The following is a 9,983-nucleotide window of genomic DNA, read 5'->3' on the forward strand; positions in this document are numbered from 1 at the left end:
GGCATCTTTATCTCATCGGGTTACTGAATGGATTATAGACATGTTTGGGAAAAAGCTCTTGGTTGCTCCTAACACATGGGCATGCTCATAAATGCCAGCTGTTGACACTGAAATCCAACCCCCTTCTCCTTCCAAGTGGCCTTGGTTTCATGGTCCCCGAAATGTGTTGGCTCAGAAGAGAACAAAGTCATCCCAATCATTATTCCAGTGCCACCACCTGCTCTCTCCAGGTCTCTGATGCTGATTCTGTGCCTCATACTGTGTTATGGCATCTTATTAACCCTCCCAACTGCCCATGTGGTGGGAGTGCTGGCTTCGTTCTACAGACGGGAAAAGAGATGCTCAGGAAGTCAAATGACTGGTTCAATAATCACGGAGCTACTTTATGCTAAACGTGAATTTGAATCCAAGTTCAAAGGCTAGAGTTGGGTTCCACTGAACATCAATCAGTAGCTCAGAAAAGTAGCCAGGTGGTATCCACAGAAAAGTTACTTTTTTTTTTTAACCAAAATAAGTGTTTGAATGCTGATGATAACGAGCTATCATAGAGCACTTCCCAGTAATGTTATAAAACTCCAGGGAATCATTCACTTGTTGAATATGTGGAATTTTACAGATGAGGAAAGCATATGGCTCAGAGAGATTAGATGGACTATATGACAGACAGGGAAGTGGTCTATAAGAAGTAGGGCCTCTGAAGTCAGAGAGACCAGGGCTTTATTCTTGGGGTACTTCTTTGCTGTGTGATTTTGGATAAATTGCTAGCCCTCTCTGTACCTCAGTTTCAACCCTCTCACCAAGTTGCTGAGATATCTATTAAGGTACTTAACTTACTGAGTCTCACTTTCCCTCATGGTTGAGATTAAGCCAGTGAACATAGATAAAGGATTCAGCTCAATACAAAAATTTTTTAAATTAGAAGGTCAAAACCACTTTTTTCTTCTCTTCTTTCCATTCTGTGTTGTGACCTGGTTGCTTTTAAAGGGCTGGGCTATTTTGGTGCAGTCATCCGCTGCCCACTGCTCAGTCTGCTTGCAGGGCACCCGTCAGATACCCGGGGTGGCCCCCTGCACCCCGGAGCCTGCCTCAGCCTCTTCAGCTGACCTAGAGTTACCAGGCATCTGAAAAATGTTTTAGGTATACATGAAAGTTATACAGAACTTTCTGGTTGCTGGTTGTAATTCCCAGTAGTAAATCAATAAGCAAAGAAATGGGGTCTGACGCTGGGGAAGCTGGGGGAAGGGAGGAGTAACTTTTACGTATATCTAAAACGTGCTTTCAGAGATATACATAAATGAAAAGGTCAAAACCACTTTCTCTTTTCCTCTCTCCACCCTGGGTTGTGACCCCGTGGCTTTAGATTTACATAAAAGCTACTCCTCCCTCCCTCCAGCTTCCCCAGTGTCAGAGCCCAGCCTGGACACAGGAAATGGAAGCCCCAGGAGGCAGGAAGAGGAGAAGGGAGCCATTCTCCAAACCTCAGGCCTGGGGACCTGGGTGGGCATGCAGGGGAGGAGTCAGCGGGAGCTGAGTTCCTAAATGCTTTGCAAAACATCACAAGTGGCTTCCTGCAAAACATCACAAGTGGCTTCAGGAAGAGAGGCCTGCTTTACCAACTACCTCAGAGCACCATGTGGACAAGCAGCCACACCCCGCTAAGAAGCACAGACATATATCTGTAGTCCCATCGACTCAGGATCCTCCTGGGGCAGGAGGATCACAAGTTCGAGACCAGCCTCAGCAACTTGGTGAGATCCTGTCTCAATATAAAAAAAATAAAAAGGGTTGGCAGTATGGATTGATGGTAAAGTGCCCCTGAGTTCAATCACCAGTAAGAGAAAAGAAGAAAGAGGAGGAGGAGGAGGAAGAAAGCTCTGTCCATCAGTCACCCAAAGGTCAAAATCAAAAGTGGTGTTTCCCCTAAGAATTCTCCAGATGGTCACGAAATGCCTCTCTCCCTCTCATACTCTGCATCTCTCGTGAGGTTTGGAAATCTTGACAGAAGCTAAGTCCCATCCTTCCTGGAGTCCTGTATGCCCAGAGAATGGTGTCTCCATGCCCCCACACCCAACCAGGAGTCCCCTCTTCCCCCTGTGCCAACACAAGTAAAACCTGGCTTTAATTCACCCAGTCCCAAGGGAGGAGCTGTTCACTGTAGAAAATATACCAAGAGGTAGAAAACAGGGACAGAAAGAATGAAAGTGCTGAAATAATGTAAATTGGGTAAAGACATTATTCGCATTGCTTTGCAAATAAAGAAGGATTTTGCCACATAAGGGCAGAATCTATAAGTAAAAGAAGAATCCTTTATAAAGAAAATGTGGTATTTATACACAGTGGAATATTACTCAGCCATAAAAAGAATGACTTTATGACTTTTGCAGGTAAATAGATCTGGAGACAATCATGGTAGGTGAAATAAGCCAATCCCAAAGAACCAAAGACCAAATGTTCTCTCTGATATGTGAATGCTAATGCACGATAAAGGAGGTAGGAGGGAAGAATAGAAGTTCACTGGATTAGACAAAGGGGAATGAGGGAAGGGAGGTGGTGGGAATAGGAAAGACAGTCAAATGAACTGGATATGACTTTCGTATGTTCACATATGAATAGAGAACAATGTAACTGCACATCAGACACGGTCACAAGAATGGGATTCTAATCAGAATAAGTTAACTCCATGGATGCATAAACCAAAATACACTCCACTGTCATGTATATCTAAATAGAACAAACTAAGAAATAAAAAGAAGAATCCTGTTAGCAAAGAAAGATTCTTCCTCTGCTAGACCAGGGAATGTTGGAAATAGGTAACAGGTCTGGTGGTGGGAGAAATTGTTTAACCAATTAAAGCTATCTCCACCTTTACTTAATTATGTATTTGCTAATTTATTTACTACTGAAAATTACAACCAGCAACCAAGAGCACTTTATCATGTAACTATATCCCCAGTTCTTTTTATTTTATTAAGACCAGGACTCACTAAAATCATCCAGGTTGGCCTCAAATTTGCAATCCTCTTGCCTCAACCTCCAGAGTCACTGGGATTACAAGCATGTGCCACCACGCCAGGCAATTAAGGCCATCTTCAATGGTACCAATGGATAAAGAAGGGGGCTCAGCCCACAGGGCCCCTAAGAGCTGCTGCAGAGAGATCATAAGGGAGGAGAGGAGAGCAGGTACAAATCTCCAAATCGCCACATATGAATCCACGCAGATGTGCATTTGAAATGTCGGGAAGAATGCAAGCCACGCTATTACAGAAATTATCTCTGGGGAAGAAAATGGCAGAGAGGGAGGGGGAGTTTTTACTCTCTGTTTTATATTTCTCTGTGTTGTTTACATCTTTTTGTAAGTGCATATTATGTCAACGATTTCTCAAAAGATGTTTTCCATTTGAAGAAGATAAAAGAATCCTGACAGCCAAAGCATCAACCAGGGGACCCCACTGGAAATGAAGCCGGCCTACAGGTACAGAAGGCCCCCCTGGGGGAGCGGGCTTCCATCAGCCCAGAGCTGCAGTGTGGCAGTGGCATAAGTGTATGTCAACCGGAAGGTTCTGGAAATTCCTAGAGCTGTGACCAGGACCTCAAAGGCTGTAATAAAGGCTCCTTTGCAAATGGTCCTCCTCATTCTCCCACACCTTACACGTTTAGGGCTGGGGGTGGGAGGGAAGGCACTTGTTGGTTAGCAGCCGTGATTCAGCTTGCTGAGAGACCCCCTTTGGCCCCTGGAAAGCTTTCCAAGATTTATCTTCTTGGGACTCCCTCCAAGGATACCCCCACCCATCCATCCATCCATTTATCTGTCCATTCCATAAATATTTATTAAGCACCTACTGTGTGCCTTGCACCATTCTAATTGTTGAGGGCGAGGGGCATTTGGTGGTGATCCATGTGGACACAGGGTCTGCCCTGTGCTATCCACCGTCCTTCAGGGGCGTGCTCTCCTGGGTTGAAAGGAATTGGAATGTGACAGTAACCCCACCGGAGACCAAAACATTCCTGAGAAGTTCCTCATTTCCATTTGCCGGCTATTCGGAGGGGCCCCAGCAGAGCCCCAACACCTGGATCTCCAAAAAACCCTGTGTCAAAAAGAACTATTGACACTTCATTTCTTTTTAATCTAAAGAGAGAAATCAGGCATTGCTAAAACTGAAAACCTAGACTGAAGGTAGGTCCCGCAGGAGTCCAAGTGTGCAGGGCTGCCCATGCCTCATAAAAGGGCAGATGTTGATGCCGGCAATTCTGGAAAAATGGCAAGTTGGAGGGAAAGACTTGAATTAACCCTCTTTTTTGTTGTTGTTGTTGTTGTTGCTCTGATGAAGGGTGGCCTGTTTCCAGAATGGGTTAGCCAGCTGGAATAGAGACACCGACTTGAATGTAGGGGTCCTGGGACGAATATAAATACAGAAAGATGGAAAGTTTTTTAAAAGTATAGATTGGCAATGGTCTACGTAAATTATTCATCCGTCAAATATACATACTGGAAGTGAGTGCTCAAATAATGTTTAACCAATAAAACGACAGGATCAGAGAAGTCTGAAGCAACTAGGCTGGGCAGTGTGTCCTCTGGGGTGGGATCATAGCCCAGTGCAGAAGGGGCCTGGAGTTTTGTCTTGGGTGCCCAAGACAGCCATCCACCTGCTCATGTAGATAGGAAAGAAAAAGAGCAAAAGGTCTAATCTCTATCCTAATTTCTGGGGTCCAGGTGTGTGCCTCATGCACTCAGGCCTCCCTGAAAATAGGCACATAGGTGCTGCATCTGGACGTAGGAAAAGACTCGCCCACCATCAGAGACAGCTGATGTCCACTTCAGCTAAACTCTCCCCACCTGCAGGATGCCCCCTCTCCCCCAGAGAGAAAGGGAGATCTATCACAGGAGATCGTGGCCAGTGAGAAGTTGCTGGACCTGTCTCCACAGGTCCACTTGGAGCATTTGGTACTAAAGGTTCCCCTGGGCTACCCACTGATCCCACAGCCAGGGTGTTCAACGAAGTCCTCAGGAGTGGGAGCCTGTGTCTGCAGGCAGCCTGGGTGAAGAAGCAGAGCTGATTTTCTCATCTGGCCCTTCTTATATCACAGCAAGGGGTGACATGTCTGCTCTCTGTCTGTTCTCTTTTCAAAGGCCTCAGAACTCTGGGATGTGGATGTGTCCCATCTGTGTAGTCAGGCAGGACAGGATAGTAGAGCTCAGTGTTCAAGTCCCTGCTCAACCTCTTATAAGCTTTGTAACTTGACCAAGTCATGAACCCCTCTGAGCCTCAACTCTACCAGCTGTCAGTGGGATAGAGCAACGTATTTCCTTTTTGCTGGGCAAAGCCAGGATGCTAATCCCAACCTAGGAAGATAACTAAAAAAGGTACCCCAAAAGCGATTAAGACACTAAAGCAATTATTTCTAATTACAACTGATAATAATTCCCTATCAACCAGAGATGAGGGTAAGTGTCTGCGACGCAGGGTTTCTTGTATTCCACATGCACCCCAAGACTGATGGCTCCACTGGGGTGGCAGTGGTGGAAGGAATGGTGTCCCCAGCCCAGCCTTCCCCTTCTCAGGGAGTCCTCCAGAGACATCATGGGGTATGGACCTTGGTGGTCCACGAGGGACCTGCCTGGGACCTGGAGCGAGTGCAGATGCAGAGAGATTGCCCCTGAGCAGGCTTGCTCCTGCCTGGCAGGGCTCCCGCCCGCTGCCTCATCAATCTATCATCCTCTTAGCAGCTGACACCTCTGGCAGCACCTCCCGGCAGCCTGGGCATTAGAATTGCAAGAAGGCTGGCTGCACCAGGGAATACAGATGGAGGAATCTCAGATTCAAATTTGTCTAAGTATCGTGAACAGCCAGACCTGGGCAAGGCGTCTCCACTGCCCTTCCGCCAAAGGGGAGTGGCAGGGGTTTTGTTAGAAGTACAAATTGCTTCTTAATGCAGAGGATCAAGCGGGGCTCGGGCACCTCCTTAGAAATTCCTCCCGCTCCCAGGAAAGCCACCGCTGCATGTCAATTTTAATTTTTGAAATTTAAACCGAGGGCTTTGTGTCTAAGCTCCATCTCATCTGAGGAAGGGGAGGAATAAGTCAAAAAGGATTAGGGGCCCGCTGGGGATTGCAGATCCATAGCAATTAGACTTCATTTGGGTCTCAGACATTTGGTTTTAATCGCATTTCTGGATGATACAATCAACAAGGCATCAGAAAGTGATACGTATGCAACTGTAGATGAGCTGATTCTGCCCTCCTTAGTTCCTGGAAGCAGGTGGGCTCAGCTGGGCTTGGTGTCCACATTCAGTGGGGGTAGAATGGGGCTGGGAATTAGGGTTCTGTTTGAATCCGAAGCTGGGGGATGGTAAATTGTATATATATATATATATATTTTTTTTTTCCCTACCTCTCTTTGAGCACTTTATCCCTGTACTCAAAGCGGACATAATCATTGCTCATATTCAAGTGAATGACAATAAAACATTATTCAAATAAAATAAGAGCATAAAAGAGGAACAGCAACAGCCACAGGACTCGAGGCAGGGGGTATAATAGTCTTTTAAATGGGAATCACAGCTTTTCAGCTTCAGGAACTGAAGTTCAACACAATGCTATTTGGGGGCAGAAATGCAGTCAAGAACATTGTCACGCACCATATTGACATAGACCCTCATTATGGGCCTATGCATACATGCATGTGCACATATGTAACCTGAATTATGTGTGGACAACATAATATCTACATTGGAGATGTGTGTGTATCCAGCTTATATAGATACACACCCTCAGGGACACACACACACACACACACACACACACATTTCTTTTCAAACTAGTCAAAATGAGCTCTGTAAGTACTAGGGGAGGTTAACCAGTAATTTTGTAGACAACTTACTGTTTGTTGGAACTCGGTATTCCAAGAACAAAAACAAAAAAGTAAAGAGGGGAAAAAAAAAAGGAAAGAAGGTGAGGTGTTCTCCTAACTTGTGTGTGTGAAATGCTGAGGGGAAGAGAGACTAATAGATAAACCCACTCCAGAGCACCCCACCCCACAAACAGGAAGGGAGCACCTCAGAAAAGGGCTGTTCCTCTCAGAGGTTGTGTCTATCTCACTTACCACTATCTCACTTACCAATCCTGGTTGAATGCAGGGAGGTGGATGATCCAGGAATTGCCTCAATTTGCCACTTCTTTTGAGAGACGTAGACCTATGTCAGGGCAGGTACACCGACTGTGCCCAGGAAGCTGAAGGCACAGTGGGGGGTGCTCTGCTTGGGGTTTTTGCACTTCCCACTTCGGAGCCTCTAACCCACAGATCCCACACCAGCAAATGCCTCACTTGCCTCCCAGTTCTGCAGAAGACCCCTCTGGCTTCCTTCCCTAGAAGCCCCGCCCCTTTGGCCTCACCCCAGCCACTCCAGGAAGGCAGATTACCAGAGACTGGAGGCCGGTCACTACTTTCCTGCCTTCCTCTAACTGCCCCTCCTGGGTCAGGCCAGTTCAGACTGCAGTGGAGAACCTCAGGGGAAAGATGGCAGGCCCGCCCGGGTCTCCCCGTATCTTCTCATCCATCCCAGATGGGAAGGGCTGGGCAGTGATGGAAAGCAGGCACAGATGGGGCTATTGGGGCCCCAGTTCAACCTTTCAATGGAAGCGGAGGTTTGGAACTCCAGTAAAGGGGCCGTCGTGAGGACAAAGACAACGGGAGCCCATAGTCTAAAAACATAATTTAATGCATCGCAGTGGGTCTGAGTAGGAAGTGAGTGCGGTGTGGAAAGGTGAATTTTCCTTTGCTGAAATTCTGCTGTGGGTGGGTTTTTGGCAGATGGACAGGAAAATCTGCACGAGTATTTCGGGTCACAAAGAAGGAGGCCCCAGGGAGCCAGTGCTCACTTTGGCCAATCTCCCTGGCCTGGGCCTAGAGCCCTTGGCCTGGGGGCACTGGAAGGAGGAAGAGGGGGTCTGAAAGAGGGCAGGCTCTGGCGCGGCCTGTCCAGTCCAATCAGATTTGCAAAGTCTGAGCGCAACTGCCGCGAGGGCTCGGGTTCACGTTCAGCTCGCCACTTGGGCGTCCCCCTCTCCCTCCCCGGGTTGGGCACAGGAACCAGGGGCACCGCCTGCAGCATGGTGGTAAGTTGCAGCCACACTGAGACTGGGAGCGGGGCAAGGAGGACAGCAGGGGTGTGTCTTTTCCAACGGAGATGTCAGGAAGTGTCATGAAGCGAAAAGTGGCCCTCACCAAAGAGCCGCGCGCCCGGGTGGAGACAGGGCGGCTTGAAGCTACCCCACCTCGCGCCCTCTGCGCCCCTAATCCGGGTACAGAAGAAAGCCCGAGAACGTGCTGTACTTGTTGTTATTGCCTCCGTGCGCCTTCCCGCCGTCCAGCTTCACGTACACCTCGTCCCCTGAATCGAGGTGCAGCACCACACTGTTACTGGCATAGTCGTAGTTCTGATCCGCGTCCTGCGCAATGGCGCTGGCCCGAACCTGAAGGAAAACCGTGGGAGCGATGAACCCCAGCACCTCTTCCTAAGCCCTTGCCCCGCCCCCACCGTGCGCGCCCCCTGCCAGGCCTTGTGCGTCGCCAGTCCCACCCCAGCTCCCCGCTCTCTCCAATTTAGCGACTCCTGCCGGGTCCTCTCCTCCCTTCCATCCCCGACCCCGACCCCCGCAGCTGGCAAGTCCTGGAAGGAGGGCAAGTGGGGACTTCGTAAACACTGACCCGGTGTGAAAGGGTGGGAACCAAGGGCTAGGGACAAGAGGAAAGGAAGCTGGAGGGCAAGAGGCGGTTTACGTGCAACCTGGGAGCTAAAGAAAACAGTTTTCCGAAGAGCCGGTGCGGCTGCAGGCTGGGACGCAAGTATCTGGGAAAATGCAGACTGGGTACTAGGGTCTCCGCGCTCCAGGCCCAACCTCTAGCGCTACGTTGGCGTAATTGCTGCCCAAAAATGTTGGGGAAAGGGACGCAGTGGCCCAGCAGCGCACTCCTTCCCAGGGCTTACTCCAGCGCTCGCAAATAGGGAGAAAGGGACTGGTTTCCTGGGCGGTTCGGGACACGGGCGAGGGTCTGTGTGGGGCCCAACACGGGTGGCAATTACTGACCTGCCCGTTCTTGCAGAGGTCCGCCCACATGCTGGTGCCGTCGCCGCCTCGCATGAGGATGTGGTAGGTGAAGAAGTAGATGCCGCGAACCTGGCAGCTGAACTTGCCTGTGGTGGGGTCGTAGTGATTGCCGAGATTGGTGACCACGTCGTCGAACTTGAGCACCTCGTAACCCTCATGGGGGCTCTTGAGTCCCACGTAGAAGGCGATCTTGGGACCGCTGAAGGCGGCGCTCAGCGCGCTGGTCACTTCTCCCTCCGAGTCGCCGCCGCCCCCGGCTCCGCCGCCCACCACTCCGACGCCGCCGGCCGCTCCGGTTGTCAGCTGCAGCCCGGGCAGCCCTGGTCGTCCGGAGTCGCCCTTCTCCCCCGGGGGACCCCTGGGTCCCGGTGGACCCGGCTCTCCAGGGGGACCCCGCGGCCCTGGCTTGCCGGGTCGCCCCGGGTCACCCTTGGGTCCCTGGATAAAGGGAGGTGGAGGGTTGGCGCTGAGGTCCTGCATGACTTCCAGGGCGGCGGTGCTGGGTCCCGGCGGCGGCGCCTTGGCGCCCGCGGGTCCCCCGCCGGGTGCGGCGGTGTATGGGTCGCAGATCATGCGGCAGGTGCCCATCATCTCGTAGTGCGCTGCTCCGGGGGGCGCCGCCTGCAGCAGCAGCGGCACGGCGATGAGCAGCCCCAGCGCCATGGCCAAGAGTACGCCGACGGCCGCCAGGCAGGCGCGCCGCCGCCGCTGCCACAGCCGGGAGGCAACCGCCACCAGCTCCTCCTTGCCTCCCGGGGAGGTAATGGTGGGGCGGCGCGGGTGGCCCCGCTCCCCGAGCTCGGGGGCCAACTCCGCGGGTCCGGGCCGCGCCCCCGACGTGGCGACCCCCTGCACCGGCCACCCAACTACTTCAGGA

The 9,983-nt window shown here is 50.8% G+C and overlaps 1 protein-coding gene across 2 annotated transcripts; it reads right to left on the reverse strand.

The window, feature by feature from the left end:
* Positions 1–8,290: 8,290 nt before the first annotated feature.
* Positions 8,291–9,769, reverse strand: C1ql2 (complement C1q like 2). 2 transcript variants are annotated; one of them, XM_026410594.2, is made up of 3 exons: positions 9,386–9,769; positions 9,086–9,340; positions 8,291–8,470 (listed from the first exon to the last, which is right to left on the reverse strand). In XM_026410594.2, the coding sequence occupies exons 1-3, from the start codon at positions 9,767–9,769 to the stop codon at positions 8,291–8,293; spliced, it is 819 nt and encodes a 272-aa protein (XP_026266379.1). The 2 variants fall into 2 exon arrangements, with proteins under 2 accessions (XP_026266379.1, XP_026266378.1); XM_026410593.2 differs by having other exon boundaries at positions 9,086–9,769.
* Between the last annotated feature and the right edge of the window lie 214 nt (positions 9,770–9,983).

This window comes from Urocitellus parryii, chromosome 1, assembly GCF_045843805.1.
Source record: "Urocitellus parryii isolate mUroPar1 chromosome 1, mUroPar1.hap1, whole genome shotgun sequence".
Lineage (NCBI taxonomy): Eukaryota > Metazoa > Chordata > Mammalia > Rodentia > Sciuridae > Urocitellus > Urocitellus parryii.